General features: G+C 35.8%; 1 protein-coding gene across 1 annotated transcript in view; it reads left to right on the top strand.

Annotated features, from left to right (window-relative positions):
• The window catches only part of LOC101113819 (phospholipid-transporting ATPase ABCA3-like), a 219732-nt gene that overhangs the window by 170370 nt on the left and 27842 nt on the right, over positions 1-21520 (top strand). The window contains exons 19-20 of the mRNA XM_060406324.1: positions 10574-10735; positions 13350-13528. Of these exons, the coding sequence (XP_060262307.1) occupies positions 10574-10735; positions 13350-13528 (341 nt within the window). The remainder of the gene's footprint in view (positions 1-10573; positions 10736-13349; positions 13529-21520) is intronic.

Here is a 21520-nt window from a genome sequence, read left to right on the forward strand (position 1 = left end):
TGATTTTCCCTTTTAATGCAAATGCTAACAGCCGTAAAAGGGAAAATCAACAGTAATACAATAATAGTGGGGCAATTTAACACCCCATTTATACTAATGGGCAGATCATCCAGACAAAAATTTAATGAGGAGACACATGCCTTCAGTTAAATATTAGACCAGATAGACTCGTTAATATTTATAGGATATTCTGTCTGTAAACAGAAAGATATACTTTTTTCTCAACTGCACAAGAAAAAATCTTCAGGATAAATCACATCTTGGGTCATAAATCAAGTGTAATAAATTTAAGAAAATTGAAGTCATTACAAGCATCTTTTTTTAACCACAATGCATAAGATTAGAAATCAATTACAGGGGGAAAAATCTGTAAAAAACACAAACACATGAATAGAAAATAATATTTTACTAAATAATCAATGGATCACTGAAGAAATCAAAGAGGAAATTAAAAATATCTACAGACAAATGACAACAAAACACAGTTATCCAAATCCTTTGGGACACAACAAAAGCAGTTCTAAGAGGGAAGTTCATGACAATACAACCTTATCAGGAAATAAGAAAAATCTCAAATAAATAACCTGAGCTTACATCTAAAGCAACTAGAGAAATAAGAATGTACAAAACCCCAAGTTAGCAGAAGGAAAGAAATCATAAAGATCTCAACAGAAATAAATGAAATAGAGATGATGAAAACAATAGTGAAGATCAATGAAAGTAAAAGCTGGTTCTTGGAAAAGATAAACAAAATTGAGGAACCTTTAGAAAGAAAAAAGGGAGAGGATTCAAATCAATGAAATTAGAAATGGAAAAGAAGTTACAAGAGATACCACAGAAATACCAAAGATCATAAGCGATTACTACCAGCAACTATATGACAATAAAATGGACAACCTAGGATAAATGGACAAATTCTTAGAAAGATACACTTTCTAAGATTGAACAAGGATGAAATAGAAAGTATGAACAGATCAATAATAGGTATAGAAACTGAAAATGTGATTAAACTTCTTCCAACAAACAAAAGTAGGCAAGATTGTTTCACAGGAGAATTAACACCTGTCCTTTGAAGCTCTTCCAAAAAATTGTAGGAAATAATATTAACAGGATCATTCTACAACGCCAATACCACCATGAGACCAAAAATCAGACAAATATACTACAAAAAAGAATAGGCTATTTCACTGATTAATATAGATGCAAAAATTTTCAACAAAAAAGTAGCAAATAGAATCCAACAGCACTTGAAAAAGATCATACACCATAATCAAGTGGACTTGATCTTAAGAATGCAAGTATTTTTAATATATGCAAATGAATCAATGTGATACACCATATTAACAAATTGAAAAATAAAAAAACACTCAATAGATGCAGAAAAAGCTTTTGACAAAATTCAAAGCTCATTAATGATAAAATCTCTCCAGCAAGTGGGTTTGGAGGGAACTTAGCTAAACATAATAAGGGATATACAGGACAAATGCACAGCAAACATCATTCCCCATGGTGAAAAACTGAAAGTGTTTTCTCTAACATCAGGAATAAGACAAGGATGTTCACTCTCAGCACTATATTCAACGTAGTACTGGAAGTCCTAGACAAGGCAATCAAAGAAGAAAAATAAATAAAAGCAATACAAATTAGAAAAGAAGTATTTGTCTTTATCTTTCTGACTTACTTCACTCTGTGTAATAGGTTCCATGTTCATCCACCTCATTAGAACTGACTCAAATGTGTTCTTTTTTTATAGCTGAGTAATATTTCATTGTGTATATGTACCACAACTTCCTTATCCATTCATCAGCCAATGGGCATCTAGGTTGCTTCCATGTCTTAGCTATTGTAAATAGTGCTCCAATGAGCATCGGGGTACATGTCTCTTTCAATTCTGATTTCCTCACGTTTTATGCCCCACAGTGGGATTCCTAGGTTTTAAGAAAGTTCCAAAGAATAGCAAGGAGAGATAAGAAAGCCTTCCTCAGTGATCAATGAAAAGAAAGAGAAGAAAACAATAGAATGGGAAAGAATAGAGATCTGTTTTTCGTGAAAATTAGAGATACAAAGGAAACATTTCATGCAAAGTTGGGCACAATAAAGGATAGGAACAGTATGGACCTAACAGAAGCAGAAGGTATTAAGAAGAGGTGGCAAGAGAACTATACAAAAAAGATCTTCATGACCCAGATAACCATGATGGTATGATCACTCACCTAGAGCCAGACATCCTAGAATGTGAAGTTAAGTGGGCCTTAGGAAACATCACTACCACAAAGCTAGTGGAGGTGATGGAATTCCAGTGGAGCTATTTCAAATCCTAAAAGATGATGCTATTAAAGGGCTGCCCTCAATATGCCAGCAAATTTGGAAAACTCAGCAGTGGCCACAGGACTGGAAAATGTCAGTTTTCATTCCAACCCCAAAAAAGGCAATACCAAAGAAAGTTCAAGCTCCTGCCCAATTGCACTCATCTCACAAGCTAGAAAAGTAATGCTCAAAATTCTCCAAGCCAGGCTTCAACAGCATGTGACCTGAGAACTTCCAGATGTTCAATCTGGATTTAGAAAAGGCAGAGAAACCAGAGATCAAATTGCCAACATCCTTTGTTTCATCAAAAAAGCAAAAGAGTTCCAAAAATATCTACTTCTGTTTTATTGACTATGTCAAACCTTTGATTGTGTGGATCACAACAAACTGTAGAAAATCTTTAAAGGGATGGGAATACCAGACAACCTTACCCGCCTCCTGAGAAATCTGTATGCAGCTCAAGAAGCAACAGTTAGAATTGGATATGGCTAAATGGTCTGGTTCCAAGTTGGAAAGGAGTACATCAAGGCTGTATATTGTCACTCTGCTTATATAACTTATATGCAGAGTACATGATGTGAAATGCTGGGCTGGATGAAGCACAAGCTGGAATCAAGATTGCCAGGAGAAATATCAATAACCTCAGATATATAGATGACACCACCCTTATGGCAAAAAGTGAATACGAACTAAAGAGCCTCCTGATGAAAATGAAAGAGGAGAGTGAAAAAACCGGCTTAAAACTCAACATTCAAAAAACTAAGATTATGGCATCCAGTCCCATCACTTCATGACAAATAGATAGGGTAACAATGGAAACAGTGACAAACTTTAGTTTCTTGGCTCCAAAATCACTACAGATGGTGACTGCAGCCATGAAATTAAAAGATGCTTGCTCCTTGAAAGAAAAGTTATGACCAACCTAGACAACATGTTAAAAAGCACAGATAAACTTTGCCAACAAAGATTCATCTAATCAAAGCTATGGTTTTCCGGTGGTCATGTATGATTGTGAGAGTTGGACCATAAAGAAAGCTGAGTGCCAAAGAATTGATGCTTTTGAACTGCGGTGTTGGAGAAGACTCTTGAGAGTCCCTTGGACTGGAAGGGGATCTAACCAATCAATTCTAAAGGAAATCAGTCCTGAATATTCTTTGGAAGGACTGATGCTGAAGCTGAAACTCCATTACTTTGGTCACCTGATGTGAAGAACTGACTTATTGGAAAAGATCCTGTCTAGGAAAGACTGAATGTAGGAGGAGAAGGTGATGACAGAGGATGAGATGGTTGGATGGCATCACTGACTCGATGGACATGAGCTTGAGCAAGCTCCAGGCGTTGGTGATGGACAGGGAAATCTGGTGTGCTGCAATCCATGGGATCACAAAGAGTCAGACACCACTGAGCAACTGAACTGAACTGATGGCAGTTCTATATCCAGTTTTTTAAGGAATCTTCACACTGTTCTCCTGTACCAATTTGCATTCCCACCAACAGTGTTAGGGGGTTCCCTTTTCTCCACACCCTTTGTAGCATTTTTAGACTTTTTGATTATGTCCATTCTAACTGGTGTGAGATGATACCTCATTGTGGTTTTCATTTGCATTTCTCTCATGTTGAGCATCTTTTCTGCTTGTATGTCTTCTTTGGAGAAATGTTTGTTTAGGTCTTTTGCTCACTTTTTGATTGGATTTTCTACTATTGAGCTGCATGAGCTGCTTGTGTATTTTGGAGATTAATTATTTGTCAGTTTTTCATTTGTCATTATTTTCTCCCATTCTCAGGGTTTTCTTTTCATTTTCACCTTCCTTATAGTTTCCTTCATTGTGCAAAAGTTTTAAGTTTATTTAAGTCTCATTTGTTTATTTTTGTTTTTATTTCCATTTCTCCAAGAGGTGGGCTTAGAGGATCTTGCTGTGATTTATGTCAGAGAATGTTCTGCCTGTGTTTTCCTCTAAGTGTTTTATAGTTTCTGGCCTTCCATTTTTTTTTTTTAATTATGTTTTTTTTTTTTTTTATTTTTAAATTTTAAAATCTTTAATTCTTACATGCATTGGCCTTCCATTTTTATCTTTAATTCATTTTGATTTTTGTGTGTGTGTGTGAATGGTATTAGAAAGTGTTCTAATTTCATTATTTTACATGTAGTTGAACTGTTACCCAATGAACTGTTGCCCATGCCACTAATACTGCATATTAACACATTATATGGAATTTAGAAACATGGTACAGATGATCCTACATGCAGGGCAGAAAGGAGACAAAGATGTAAAGAACAGGCTTTTGGACTCAGTGGGAGAAGGCAAGAATGGGATGATTTGAGAGAATAGCATTGAAACATGTATATTACCATATATAAAACAGATGACCAGTGCAAGTTTGATGGATGAAGCAGGGCACCCAAAGCTGGTGCTCTGGGACAACCCAGGGGGTGGGGGTGGGAAAGGAGGTGGGGGTGGGGTTCAGGTTAGTGGCAGCACATGTATACTTGTGGCCAGCTCATGTTGATGTATGGCCAAAACCAACCCAATATTGTAAAGTAATTATCCTCCAATTAAAATAAATATTTTTTTTAAACAGAGAAGTAAAACTGTCACTGCAGATAACAGCATACTATACATAGAAAACCCTAAAGAGACCACCATGAAACTACTAGATCTTATCAATGAACTTGGTATATTTTCAGTATACAAAATTAATGAACATAAATCTCTTGTATTCCAGTACACTAAAAATGAAAGACCAGAAAGAGAAATCAAGGAACTGATTCCAATTACCATAGCATCAAAAAGAATAAAACACCAAAATAAATAACTTACCTAAGGAGATAAAAGACCAGTATGCATAAAACTATGACACTGATGAACAAAATAAAAGATGACACAAACTGATGGAGAGATATGCCATGTTCTTGGATTGGAAGAACCAATCTTGTGAATATAACTATAATACCCAAAGCAATCTGCAGATACAATACAATCCTTATCATATTTCCAGGGGTTTTTGGCAAAAAATAAGTTTAAAATGTTTACAATTTGTATGGAAAAACAAAAAACAAATAGCTAAAGCAGTCTTGAGAAAGAAAAATGGAGCTGGAGAAATCACATCCCTTGAGATTGTACTGCAATGTTATGGTCATCAAAACAGCGTGCTGGTTTGATCTCCTTGCTGTCCAAGGGATTCTCAAGAGTTTTCCTCAGCACCACAGTTCAAAAGCATCAATTCTTTGGCACTCAGCCTTCTTTATGGTCCAGCTCTAACATCTGTACATGAATACTGGGAAAACTATAGCTTTGACTATACAGACCTTTGACAGCAAAGTGATGTCTCTGCTTTTTAATATGCTGTCTACATTTGTCATAGTTTTTCTTCCAAGGAACAAGCATCTTTTAATTTCATGGCTGCAGTCCACCATCCACAGTGATTTTGGAGCCCAATAAAATAAAATCTGTCACTGTTTCCATTTTTTCCCCATCTATTTGCCATGAAGTGATGGGACTGGATGCCATGATCTTAATTTTTTAAATGTTGAATTTTAAGCCAGCTTTTTTACTCTCATCTTTCATTCTCATCAAGGGGCTCTGTAGTTCCTCTTCACTTCTTTCCATTAAAGTGGTATCATCTGCACATCTGAGGTTGTTATAAAATGTAAATTGTCCCATAAACCATTCAAAAATTGTTATTAATTAAAAGTCTTCTTACAAGGAAAATATTAGGTCCATATTGAAGTTTTATGAAACATTCAAAAATGGAATTCTTATTTAATGCAGACCCTTCTAGAGAATAAAGTGGGGGGAAAACAGCTTTTCTACCCATTATATGAAAATAGTCTGAGTTTGACAACATAAATGGAAAAGAATAGAAGAAAGGAACATTATAAGATAAAATTACTCATAAATACAGATGCAATATTTTGAACAAAATGCTGGAAACTGAATTCAGTAAACTATAGAAAAGGTAACTAACTTTGACCAAACTAGATTTTTCCTAGTAAGGACAGCAAGGAGATTAAACCAGTCACTCCTAAGGATTAGCACCCTTGAGTATTCATTGGAAGGACTGATACTGAAGCTGAAGCTCCAATACTTTGGCTACCTGATCTGAAGACCCGACTCACTGGAAAAGACCCTGATGCTTGGGAAGTCTGAAGGCAGGAGAAGGGGATGAGAGAGGATGAGATGGTTGAATGGCATCACTGATTCAGTGGACATGAGTTTGAGCAAATTCTGGGAGATAGTGAAGGACAGGGAAGCCTGGTGTTCTGCAACTGAGCAAATGAACAACAAAAACAATGCAAATGATATACTCAAATGATAGACTCAGAAAGTATATTAATATAATTCACAATATTAATAAGTTAATGAATAAAATATAGATATATGCAAAAATATCATTAAAACATCCAACAATGATTCCTTATAACTTTTCTTAAAAGTAAAGTAAATATTTCCATAACCTCATAAAAGGCATTTGCAAAAAACAATGAATATCATACCCAATGCTAAATCATTAAAATGTTTTCTGAAAATCAACCTGACATCTAATGTCTTGATTACTGCAGTAATAGATAAAAATTTTTTTAAAAATAGAAAGAAATTAAATTGTCATTACTCAGACATGACATAAAAGTCAAGGTATTGTTATTAGTGACATTGAGAATGTATAAAGAGGCAAACCAAAACTGCAGACAGCAATTCTGCTTTTCTCTAGATCCTAGAAAAGGTCTGTTCAGTCATTATGCACAGGATAGCTGCAGGGATTGTTTATCATTTGTGCCCAGTCTGTCTGGTTGATAGTTTACTCTTGCTGATTAATACACATGCTGAACTGGAAGATAAATATTTTAAAACATTATCCATTACAGCATATTTTTCTCAGTTGTTTTTTTTTTTTCTCACCTCGCTCAAATGGTATCTTTCAACAGTTAACTGGGTGAGGAATCATACTACTTTTTTTAATCTGGGAAGATTTTCCTCTGCTCCTTAAAGGTGAGGGGCTATAGGTACTATACAGAGCAAGACTAATACTTCAATATATTGCATTAGCCACTTATATTTTTATTGAAGAATAAGTGATTTACAATATTATGTTGGTTACAAGTGGACAGTATAGTGATTCAGTATTTTTGCAGATCATACTTCATTATAGGTTATTAGAAGATAATGGATATAATTCTCTGTGCTCTAGAGTGTTATTGTTGCTTGTCTGTTATAGATGTAGCAGTTTGGTATTCATTAATACCATAAACCTCGTTTGTCTCTCCTCTTTTCCTTCTGCACTTTGGTAACTACAAGTTTGTTTTCCGTATCCATTAATCTGTTCCTCTTTTGCATACACATTAATTTGTGTTATTTTTCAGATTCCACATATGAGATATATACTGTAGTGTTTGTCTTTCTCTGACATTTCACTAACATAATATTATCAAGGTCCATTCATGTTGCTGCAAATGGCAGAATTCCATTCCTTTTATGACTGAGATATATAACAATTCCTCTGTTGATGGGTGTTTGGGTTGCCTCTATATCTTGGTTATTGTAACTACTGTTGTCTTGAATGTTGGGGTGCATGCATCTTTTTGAATTAGTGTTTTCTTTTTTTTTCTGGATATATACCAGACAGAGGAATTAATGGATCATACAATAGTTTCATTTGAAGTTTCTTGAGGAACTTCTATACTGTTTTCCTCAGTGGCTGCACCGATTTACATTCCCTCCAACAAGGTACAAGGGTTCCCTTCTCCCATATTATCACCACCATTTGTTATTTGTAGACCTTGATGAAAGTCATTCTGACCCATGTGAGGTGACATATCATTGTTGTTTAGGTTTGAATTTCTCTAGTTATTAGCAATGTTGAACATCTTTCCAAGTGTCTGTTACCACCTGTATGTCTTCTTTGGAGAAATGTCTATTCAGATATCTCCTGCCCATTTTTTTTAATTAAGTTGCTTGTTTTGGGGGATACTGAGTTGAATGAGCTGCTTTTTATATTTTGGATATTAACCCCTTGTCCATCACATCATTTGTAAATATTTTCTCCCATTCCATAGGCTGTATTTTCACTTTGTTGATGCTTTCCTTTTCTGTGCAAAATATTTTAAGTTTAACTAGATCTTATTTGTTTATTTTTTAATTTCTTTTGCCTCAGGAGTCTGATCCAAGAAAGTACCACAGTGATTCATGTCATAATGTTCAGCCCAGGTTCTCTTCTAAGAGTTTTATGGTTTCAGATCTTGCATTTAGGTTTTTTAATCATTTTGGGTTTTATTTTTGTATATTGTGTGAGAGAATGTTTTAATTTCACTGTTTAATTTGTGGCTGTCCAGTTTCCTCACTTGTTGAAGAAATTATCTTTTCTCTTTTGTTCATTCTTGCCTCTTTTGTTGCAGATTAATTGACTGTATGTGCATGGGCTTATTTCTAGGCTTCTTGCCTGTTTTTGTGCCAATACCACACTGTTTTGATGAGTGTGATTTTGTGGTATAGTCTGAAGTCTGGGAGGGTTATATCTCCAGATTTAATGTTTTATCTCAAAATTGGTTAGGCAACTTGGGATCTTTAGTGGTTCCATATGAATTTTAGAATTATTTGTTCTAGTATTGTGAAAACTGACATTTGATAGGGATTGCACTAAATCTGCAGATTGCTTTGGGTAGTATAACTATATTAATAATATTAATCATTCTAATCCCAGAGCAGGGGATGTCTTTTCATTTCTTTAAATAATTTTTGATTCCTTTTTTCAATGTTTTATAGTTTTCAGAGTATCCTGTTTAAAATCACATAAAAAAAGTATAAGGAGTAAATGTAACCAAGGAGATGAAATAACACTTATTACTTTTGGCATGCTTTCTTGCTTGGAGAATTTCATGGCAGAGGATCCTGGCAGGCTACATTCTATGGGGTTGCAAAGAGTCAGACACGATTGAGTGACTAACACTTTCCCTTTATTCAATAATAAAGTGGCCTGTCAATGTCCAGAATTATTATTTCTGGCCACCACATTTTGGGTCTAAACTAATTTTTGTCCTCTTTTAACATGCTTGGTGTGACTTGACCACTTGGAAAATTTACATCCTAAGAACCTCATTTATCCTCTATCATCTTTGCTCATCACCTCTCTTTTGTCAGTATCTTACAAATATTTTTTGCTCAGACATATTTTATCATTATTCCCAAATATCTGAACTCAATCTTAAAGTCTTAATATCTTAACCTATAACTACCTTTATATTTACTCATGTATGTTCATCCACTATTATACATATGGGCTTCCCTGGTAGCTCAGCTGGTAAAGAATCCGCCTGCAATGCAGGAGACATCAGTTTGATTCCTGGGTCAGGAAGATCCCTTGGAGAAGGATAGGCTACCCACTCCAGTATTCTTGGGCTTCCCTGGTGGCTCAGTCAATAAAGAATCTGCCTGCAATTGCAGGATATCTGGGTTCAATTCCTGGATTGGGAAGATCCCTTGGAGAAAGGCACACCTACCCACTTTAGTATTCTTGCCTGCAAAATCCCCATGGACAGAGGAGCCTGGTGGGCTGCAGTCCATAGGGTTGCAAAGAGTGGTCACTAAGCACACAGTGCATTATACATATTAATTTAATATTTAGATAAATCTCAGTTTTAGGGATTCCCTTGTGGCTCAGATGTTAAGGAGTCTGTCTGCAATGCAGGAGATCTGGGTTTGATCCCTGAGTTGGAAAAATCCTCTGGAGAAGAGAATTGCTACCCACTCCAGTATTCTTGCCTGGAGAATTCCATGGACAGAGGAGCCTGCTGGGCTCCAGTCCACAGGATCAAAAAGAGTTGGACATGACTGAGCAACTAAGCATGAACACACAGTTAGCTTTAAGTTTGGTTCTTTGAAAATATACCTCCTTTCAACTTTTAAAATGTTCCTCTATCTCTTTCTCATTGTTGAGTATGAGGCTAATTTCTCATTATGACTATTTTTATTGATCATATAGGATAAGAAATATGAGAAATAATCAGTATAAGTTTACTGTTCACATCAAGTGACAGAAGAGAGATAATATGGATGTCAACTTTCCCAACAGGATTTTCAGTTTTGTAATTATCAACACAAACTACACTACAAGATATCAGAGACAGGATACTTAGTGGCAAGATATTTACAAGGATAATATTATGGCTTTGTAATTTTCTCAGTTTAGTTTGATCAACTTAGGGAGATTTTGTTTTCCTGGGACAGTTCATTTCATATTAACCACGTTAATGTTATTATCTTTTTAAACGCAGGTAAAGAAGCTGCTTCTAAAAGCATCCTGCTTAATGCAATGATGGTGTTACCTATACATAATTTTGGGATGAGCATCAGCCGGCATTATGATATCCAGCACACAAAATTGGCATGTGCCTCACAGGAAAAGGTTTCTCCCTTTATGGATTGTAGTAAAGCAGGTAAGTATCTTAGGCTACCCAAGGCTCATCAGAGTTAAAACTAGTCAACTAATTATTGCATGTGACTAGCTACATTATTTTGAATCTTCACAGTTATTCAAGTTCTGTCCTAGTCTCTCTTTGAACTAAAGCTTATACAAAATTGAATAACTTATTCTGTTATACAACTTGTACAAGTTAGAGCTAAGATTCGCCACTCATATGCATAGTGCATTTTTCTCATGAGAAATGATAGCCATGGATAAAGAAAATGGAATATTATTTATCCACAAATCAGGAGGAAATCTTGCCACTTGAGCCATTACAGATATACCTTGAGAGCATTATGCCTAGTGAAATAAGTCAAACAGAGAAAGATGAATAACATATTATTTCACTTATAAGTGGAATCTTTAAAAGAAACTCATGGATAACAAACTGATGGTTGCAAGAGGCGGGGGATGTAAGGCTGGGCAAAATGGGAGAAGGGATTTAAAAGGTACAAACTTCCAGTTATAAAATAAGTAACTCATGGGGATGTAATGTACAGAATGATAACTATAGATATTTATACTGAATTGTATAATCGAAAGTTGCTAAGAGAGTGTATATTAAAAGTTCTCATCACACACAAAAAAGCAAAAGTATATGTAGTGATGGATATTAATAAGACTTATTGTGGTGATCATTTCTCAGCATATACAAATATCAAATTATTATGTTACATACCTGAAACTAATGTTGTATATTAGTTATATCTCAGTTCTAAAAAGACTGAAGAAATTCATGCCAAGAGATATCATAATTAAACTTTGAAAACTAGAGAAAAACAGCTATAGAAAAAAATGATACCTTATCCATAAAGGCAAAACAATTCCTCTAATTCATAGATTTCTCATCAGAGAGCATAAACACCAAAAGAAGCAGCACATTATTTTCAAGTAAATAAAAAACTGTCTACTCAAAACTTCATATAGATAGGAAATAACTTTCAAGAATGAAGGAGAAATCAAGACATTTTCAGATGAAGAATATCTACATAAATTTGTTACCTCTAGAAGTCCTGAAAGAATGGCTCTAGAGATTCCATAAACATAAATGATTGAATAAAGAATTTTGAAGCATCAAGAAAAAACAATGAAAAAAATAAAAATATGGTGGACACTATATACTTTCTCCTTTTGAGTTTTCTCAAGTTTGGTGGTTAAAGCAAAAGTGGTAACAGTGTATGTTCTCAGTGTATATAGTTGGGATATTTAAGACAGTAATAAATGGGGGTGTTAAAGAGATATAAATCATGGGAAAGTTTTTTACACTTCACTCAGACTGGTAAAAGGAAGAACATGATTCTGTAAGCTATGTATGCATAAAGTAATGTCTCGAGTGATAACTACAAAAAGTACATCCAGTGATAAATGGGCTTCCCATGTGATGCTAGTGGTAAAGAACCCACCTGCGAATGCATGAGACTTAAGAGATTCAGGTTTGATTCCCGGGTCAGGAAGATCTCCCGGGTGAGGACATGGCAACCCTCTCCAGTATTCTTGCCTGGAGAATCTTCATGGACAGAGCAGCTTGGTGGGTTACACTCCCCAAGGGCACAAATAGTCAGGCACGATTGAAATGACTCAGCAGACATGCACGCATGCACAATTATAAACTAGAAGGAAAGAGTGAAAGAAAGGAAGAAAGTAAAAGGGAAAAGAAAAACTATGATGCAGTTGAAGTTTAAAACTGGGTGAAAAATATTACTTGTTATATAGATATTTTCAGTTTCTAAAAATTCAATGAGTCCTATACTTAGGTGGATTTCCATGTATGTATATCATATTTTAATATGAAGTTTTTTAAAAGTAAAAAAGAAATTTGATCTTTATTGCTTTTATGAATCTATAGCTTTCACTATCATGAATTCAAAACCTTAATTATAAAGTTTTCTCATAAGTAATTAGAAAAGTACCAGCTTTTAGGCATTTACAACTGAAGTTTAAATGTTAAGTTACAACTAGCTTTTAAACTTTAACCTTTAACTGTTATAAGTTAAAGTGTATATGTAGCACACTACCAGGTGATTTTTCTGCTCCTCCTCCAATTTTCAAAACCTCTATCTCAAGTATTTTCAGAGAAAATAATATTTGAGGGCAAGGAGAGTCTCTGCCACTACCCAGTACTCTGGTTACTGTGAGTGGGCATTCACCCAATGATTCTGACTATCTATGTTGGGAATGGATGCCTAGAACTATAGCAAGACAAAGTTCATGCAATTAAAGGTTTTGCCTCCATTAATGGATTTTGAGGGCTCAGCTAGTAAATAATCTGCCTGCAATGCGGGAGACCTGGATTCAATCCCTGGGTTGGGAAGATCCTTAGAGAAGGGAAAGGCTACCCACTCCATTATTCTGGCCTGGAAAATTCCATGGACTGTACAGATTTTGGACTGTAACGGATTTTGAAATATTTTGCATGACATACAAAGTTATTTAAACATATAATAAATACATTAATTTTGAGCTTATTTGATAATCATTCCTTAGTACTTCCTATCTGTTGACTTCTTAATGTTTGTTCATTGAATTAACTTTTTTTAAAATTAACTTTTAAAGTAAGTCCATATTTTATTTGTTGTTGTCATCAGTAACTGAACGTAGTATATATACCTTGGAACGTGATGCAGTTGGAAGATACTTAATTGCAATGGCTGTCACAGGACTTCTTTTCCTCCTCTTGATATTCCTTCTGGAGACCACCTTGTGGAAATTGAAAACCTTTGTGTTTCGCTACATTTTATTTGGTATTTTCAAAAAATGCAATAAGGTAAGTATCTTATTGAATCAGAGATATTTCTAAGACCAAAAGCATGTCTCTATCTGCCTAACTTCATTACTAAGATATAGGAATATAAATCACTCCATGTTGCCTGGGATCGATATGAATCAAAGATGTTTATCATAATTTGAATTTTGGTTTCTAAACTTTATGACCTCTACCAGTCAGAACTTGATACTGTAAAATATTTTGACCATAATAGAAAGCTTTCCCTTGAACATCTCCTGTGTCAGAAAACCATTCCCTCCCAAAATTGCTCATTCACCCTAACTTGATCCCTGTGTAGTTCTAATAAACTCCCAAGTGATATTGATTCTGTTGGCCTACAGAATGCATATTTAATAGCATATCTCTATTGCAGTTGTTTTCAAATGTTGGTATTAGTCAAAATCTCCTGGACTCTTTCTTAAAGTATAAAATTTTGGTCTGTGTTCTATTGCTAAATAAAGTCTATATTGAAAAATCAGTTGTATATCTATATATCAACCACAAACAAAAAGTTAAATATAAAATTATGTCATTTGAATAGCATAGAAACATTCAAATGGTGTTATTTGAATTAAAAAAAATACCCAAGAATAAATCTAACAGAAGTTATGTAAGATATTTTCATGGAATATTACCAAAAAAACAATTGAAATATTAAAGAAGACCTATATAAATGAAGAAATATGCCATGTTCTTGCTTTGGAAAACCCAATCATGGGGAGATGACAATTTTCCCTAAATTAATCTAAAGATTTAATGCAATCCTAATCAAAATCCTGTGTGTGTGTATGTAGAATGATCATCTGATCAGTTGATTCTAAAGTTTACATGGAAATATAAAGTGATTTAAAAATACACACAGAAATGCAAAGTGTTAAGAATCTCCAAGGAAATATTGAGAAAGAACAAATATGGTAGACATATACTACCATATATGTGTTTTTTAAACTAGTAATTAAGGCAAGAAATAGAGAAATGTAACAGAAAGAATAATTTTTTCTTAAAGTGTAGTTATTTGCATAGGCTCAGAGTTTTAGAAATGCAACTTTTCAGGCCCCATCCCTGACCTACTGAATCGGAAGATTTGGGGTTGGAACCCATTATTCTTGTTTTAATGAGCCATTCAAGTAATACTGTGCATGCTAAAGTTTGAGAACAATGGAATAAAATGTCTAGAAATAGATGCACAAATATGACAGAATTGACACAAAATGCAATGAAGAGAGGGTGTTCTTCTCAATGATGCTGACTCAATGGATTTCCATAAGCACATAGTGAACTTTGATTCCCGTCTTACCTCATACAGGTTGGTTTTAGTCTACAACTTTTATACATCTAAATGTGAAAGATAAAGCAATAAAGCTTTCAGAACAAAAACATAGCAAATATAACCATGATAGTGAAGGCATAATCATCAAAAGACATCATTAAATGAGTCAAAAGGCAAGTCACACAGAGGAAAAATATTTTGAATTGAAAATCACTAATAAAATTGGCAGAAAATCCAATTTGAAAATGAGCAAAAGACTTGAATACTGACTTTACAAAAAGGAACATACAAATATCCAGTCATTTAGCTCAGTCGCTCAGTTGTGTCCAACTCTTTGTGACCCCATGAATCAGAGCATGCCAGGCCTCCCTGTCCATCACCAAATCCTGGAGTTCACTCAAACTCATGTCCATCGAGTCGGTGATGCCATCCAGTCATCTCATCCTCTGTCATCCCCTTCTCCTCCTGCCCCCAATCCCTTCCAGCATCAGAGTCTTTTCCAATGAGTCAACTCTTCACATTAGGTGGCCAAAGTATTGGAGTTTCAGCTTTAGCATCAGTCCTTCCAAAGAACACCCAGGACTGATCTCCCCTAGAATGGTCTGGTTGGATCTCCTTGCAGTCCAAGGGACTTTCAAGAGTCTTCTCCAACACCACATTCAAAAGCATTAATTCTTCAGCGCTCAGCTTTCTACACAGTCCAACTCTCACATCCATACATGACCACAGGAAAAACCATAGCCTTGACTAGACAGACCTTTGTTGGCAAAGTAGTGTCTCTGCTTTTGAATATGCTATCTAGGTTGGTCATAACTTTCTTCCCAAGGAGTAAGCATCTTTTAATTTCATGGCTGCAATCATCATATGCAGTGATTTTAGAGCCCCCAAAATTAAGTCTGACACTGTTTCCACTGTTTCCCCATCTATTTCCCATGAAGTGATGGGACCAGGTGCCATGATCGTTTTCTGAATGTTGAGCTTTAAGCCAACTTTTTCACTCTCCTCTTTTACTTTCATCAAGAGGATTTTGAGTTCCTCTTCACTTTCTGCCATAAGGGTAGTGTCATCTGCATATCTGAGGTTACTGATATTTCTCCCAGCAATCTTGATTCCAACTTGTGCTTCTTCCAGCCCAGCATTTCTCATGATGTACTCCGTGTAGAAGTTAAATAAGCTGGGTGACAATATACAGCCTTGACATACTCCTTTTCCTATTTTGAACCAGTCTGTATTTCTAACTGTTGCTTCCTGACCTACATATAGGTTTCTCAATAGGCAAGTCAGGTGGTCTGATATTCCCATTCTTTCAGAATTTTCCACAGTTTATTGTGATCCACACAGTCAAAGGCTTTGGCATAGTCAATAAAGCAGAAATAGATGTTTTTTCTGGAATTCTCTTGCTTTTTCAATGATCCAGTAGATGTTGGCAACTTGATCTCTGGTTCCTCTGCCTTTTCTAAAACCAGCTTGAACATCTGGAAGTTCACGGTTCACATATTGCTGAAGCCTGGCTTGGAGAATTTTGAGCATTGCTTTACTAGGAAAAGCATATGTAAATGAATAATATCAACAATAATTGGTAAGCGCAAAGAATGCCACTGAGAGATACCACAATATACACATAAATATACTAAGTGTTGAAGAAACAGTACAACTGGAACCATCAAACACTGATGTTGGGAATATACACTGATACTCCATTAGAAAATTGTCTGCCATTATCTTCAGGAGTCAGATAAAGATAGCAGAATAAGAGTTTACTTGTTCCCAGAGAAATGCCAAAACCACACCTACAACTGTCTCCAATAGTAACCTAAAGACTAGCAGAACAAAATTCATATAGTTAAGGATATATAGAAAAGGCCACATCAAGATGGGTAGGAGGGGCAGAGATATGGGCTAGCCAGACCCCACAGGAGGAATATTACCCCAAGAAGTAATATTCAAGGAGGAAGGGGTTCAAGCTCCACATCAGGCCCACCAGCCCAAAAGACCTGCACTAGGAAGATAAGTCCCCATAATGTCTGGCTTTGAGAATTGGTGAGGTTTATAACTGGGAGAACCAGTTGGCTGTGGGAAATCAAAACTCCCCTCGTGAAGAGCTTGTATACAAACTCAACTTTCTCCATGTCCCAGCACTGAGGACTTGCAAACACCTGGATCATATAAGAAGGAAATTAATTGATTAATTTTAGGACATATACCAGAAGAGTAGGATCCGGTGGAACTATCTCAAAGAACAGAAGTGCTAGTGGATGTCATATGTTTTTAGTCTCCTACTTAGCTGAGTTAGTGGGGATCATTTCTGTAATTCTCCAGATACATAACTAACATTGTGTGCTACACCCCAGCCTTATGCTAAGTGCCAGCCCCGCCCAACCCAGTTCCCCTGCTCAGCCCTCAAAGTGGCTCTCACTCCACCCTACCTCACACCCCTCCAAATCATCTCCCTTTCCTGGAGACCAGCCCTACACATCAGCACCCCTACAATGATCACAGCTAGGCCTCACAACCAGCCATACTGAGGGGCAATCCTGTTCACAAGCACACCTACAGTAGTTGTGACCAGGTCTCAGACAGTTGGGATGGGGACCAATCAGTCTTCAAGGGCATTGCAGCAACTTCCAAGCCATGCAGCATGCCTTCAGGAATTGTGGCCCAATCAAAACAGGAAGGCATGTTAGTATACATAAAGATACCCCTAGAGCACCTGGCCCTGATGGCCAGGGGGAGTTGTTCCACTGGGATTCACTGGACACCAGTGGTCTACATAACACCACTCTTTCAAGACCTAGTGCTATATCTGATATACCCAATACAGAGAAACAAACAGAGAGTGAGGCAAAATGCAGAGACAACATGACAAAACCTTATAAAAAGATCTAGATGAAACAAAAATAAACAATTATTATATAAAGAATTCAAAGAAATAGTCATAAAAATCCTCACCAAACTCAGAAGAATGGATGAAATCAGTAAACTTCAACAGAGTTAGAAAATATAAAAAAGAAGCAGTCAGAACTTCAGGATACAATAATAAATGAAAATACACTTGAGGAACTTAACAGCACATTAGAGGATGCAGAAGAATGGATCAGCAATCTAGAAGACAGGGCAGTAGAAATCAGCCAATTGGAATAGCAAAAAAGAAAAAAAAATTTTTTTTAATGAGGGCAGCTTAAGGGACCTCTGAGAAAACATTAAACATAATAATATTTGCATTATAGGGATTACAGGAGGAGAATTAGGGGGCAGAAACTCTATATGAAAAAATAATGGCTGAAAGTGTTTCTAAATTATTGAAGGAAACAGACATCCAAGTGCAAGAATCACAGAGTCCCAAACAAGATGAACCAAAAGACATTCATGACAAAATACATTTTACTTAAAATAACAAGAAGTAAAAGTGAAGAGTCTTAAAAACAGCAAGGCGGGGGGGGGGGGGGGGGGGGGGGGGGGACTCGTTACATACAAGGGAACCACCAGAAGATTATCAACTGACTGTTCAGCAGAATCTTTACAGGTAAGTAGAGACTGATGCCGTATATTCAAAGTACTGAAAGAAAAAAAATAACCAATAATACTCTACCTGACAAGGATTCATTCAGAATTCAAGGAGAGAGAGTTTCCCAAAGAAGTAAAAGTTAAAGGAGTTTATCACCACAAAACAAGCCTTACAAGAAATAGTAAAGAGACTTCTTCAGGTAGAAAAAACAGAAAATGAAAACTAGAAAAGGAAAATTATGAAAGGAAAAATGTCGCTAGTAAAAGAAAACATATAGTAAAGACAGTGGATCAACCACCTATAACAATAATATGAATGTTAAAAGACAAAAATAGTAAAATGGTATCTAAAACAATTAATTACGCAATATACAAAATTAAAAGATGCAAAATGCAACATTGAAAACATAAAATGTGAGGCATGATTGTACTTTTAAAACATATTTGAACTCAGGTGATCATCAACTTAGGCTGCTATATACATAAGTTGTTACATACAAACCTCATGGTAAACACAAACAAAAAAAGCTGTAATAGATATACAAACTTAAAAAGAAGAAATATAAATATAACACTAAAGAAAGTCATCAAGTTACAAGGAAAGAGAACAAGAAAGAATCAGAGAACTAAACAGAAGACAACTAACAAAACAGCAATAAGTAAATACTATCAATAATTACTTTGAATATAAATAGAATAAATATTACAATCAAAAGACACAGAGTAGTTGACTGGATTTTTTTTAAAAGACCCATATGTATGCAACCTTCAAAGACTAACTTCAGAGATAAAGATATACATACTGAAAGAGAATTGATGGAAAAGATTTTCCACGCAAATGAAAAGAAAGCTATGGTGGCAATGATTATGTATTTTAAAATTTACTTTAAAGCAAACACTATACTGAGATGAAAAGGTCATTACATAATTATAGAGTGATCAATACAATAAAAAGATATAACATTTGCAAATATCTATGTACCTAACAAAGGAGTATAGGTATAAAGCAAGATAATTCCAGTTGTATAAAACTAGAAGAGGACTTTAACACCCTGCTTGTTTTAATAGATAGACCATCCAGAAAAAAAAAAATCAATGAAAAAACATTCTATTGGGTTGGCCAAAAATGTTCCTTTGGGTTTTCTGATAGCATCTTATGGAAAAACATAAACGAAATTTTTGGCCAACACAATACTTAAACAACAGGCAAGTTTGGCCTTGGAGTACAAAATGAAGCAGGGGAAAGGCTATCAGAGTTTTGTCAAGAGAGCGCACTGATCATAGCAAACACTCTCTTCCAGCAACACAGGAGATGACCACATGTGGACATCACCCATCTGGTCAATACTGAAATCAGATTGATTGTATTCTTTGCCGCCAAAGATGGAGAAGCTCTATACAGTCAGCAAAAACAAGACTGGGAGCAGACTATGGCTCAGATCATGAACTCTTTATTACAAAGTTCACACTAAATTAAAGAAAGTAGGGAAAACCACTAGACCCTTCAGGTATGACCTAAACTAAATTCCTTACAACTATACAATGTAAGTGGCAAATAGATTTAAGGGATTAGATCTGATAGAGTGCCTAGAGAACTATGGATGGAGTTTTGTAATGTTGTTCAGAAGGCAGTGATTAAAACCACCCCCAAGAAAAAGAAATTCAACAAGGCAAAATGGTTATCTGAGGAGGCCTTACAAATAGCTGAGAAAAGAAGAGAAGTGAAAGGCAAAGAGGAAAGGAAAGGTGTACCCAACTGAATCCAGATTTCCAAAGAACAGCAATGAGCACTAAGAAAGCCTTCCTAAGTAAACAATGCAAAGAAATAGAGGAAAACAATAGAACAGGAAAGATTAGACATCTCTTCAAGAATATGACAGATGCCAAGGGAAATTTCATGCAAAGATGGGCACAATAAGACAGAAATGGTATGGGCCTAACAGAAGCAGATGGGCGATGCCAAAGAATGTTCAAACTACTACAAAAGTGCACTCATTTCACATACTAGCAACGTCATGCTCAAAATCCTCCAAGCTAGGCTTCAACAGTATGTGAACCTAGAATTTCCAGATGTATAAGCTGGATTTAGAAAAGGCAGAGGAACCAGAGACCAAACTGCCAACATCTGTTGGATCATAGAAAAAGCAAGAGAATTCCATAAAAACATCTACTACTACTTCATTGACTATGCTAAAGCCTTTAACTATGTGGATCATAACAAACTGGAAAATTCTTAAAAATATGGGAATACCAGACTGCCTTACCTGCCTCCTGAGAAACCCGTATCAGGTCAAGAAACAACAGTTAGAACTGGACATGGAACAGAAGACTAATTCAAAACTGGAAAAGGAATATGTCAAGGCTGTATATTGTCACCCTGCTTATTTAACTTATATGCAGAGTATATCCAGCAAAATGCCAGACTGGATGAAGCACAAGCTGGAATCAAGTTTGCCAGGAGGAATATCAGTAACCTCAGATATGCAGATGACACTACCCTTATGGCAGAAAGTGAAGATGAACTAAAGAGCCTCTTGATGAATATGATAAAGGAAAGTGAAAAACTAGCTTAAAAGTCACCATTCAAAAAACTAACATCATGTCATCTGGTCCTATCACTTCATGGCAAATAGATGGGGAAACAATGGAAGCAGTGATAGACTTTATTTTCTTGAGCTCAAAAATAACTGCAGATGGTGACTGCAGCCATGAAATTAAAAGACGTTTGCTCCTTGGAAAATAAGCTATGACAAACCTAGACAGTGTATATAAGAGCAGAGACATTACTTGGCTGACAAAAGTCTCTATAGTCAAAGCTATGGTTTTTCCAGTAGTCATGTACAGATGTGCAAGTTGGGCCATCAGGAAAATTGAATATCAAAGAATTGATGTTTTTAAACTGTGGTGTTGGAGAAGACTCTTGAGATTCCCTTGGTCTGTGAGGAGATCAAACCTAAAGAAAATCAACCCTCAATATTCACTGAAAGGACTATAGCTGAAGTTCCAATATTTTGGCCACCTGATGCAAAAGTCCGACTCACTGGGAAAGACCTTGATGCTATGAAAGATAGAATGCAAGGGGAGAAGAAGACAAAAGAGGAAAATATGGTTGGATGGCATCACCAACTCAATGGACATGAGTTTGAGCAAGCTCCAAGAGATGGTGGACAAGGAGTCTGGCATGCTGCTGTCCATGGGGTTCCAAAGTGTTGGACACA

The sequence above is a fragment of the Ovis aries genome, chromosome 24, assembly GCF_016772045.2.
Source record: "Ovis aries strain OAR_USU_Benz2616 breed Rambouillet chromosome 24, ARS-UI_Ramb_v3.0, whole genome shotgun sequence".
NCBI lineage: Eukaryota > Metazoa > Chordata > Mammalia > Artiodactyla > Bovidae > Ovis > Ovis aries.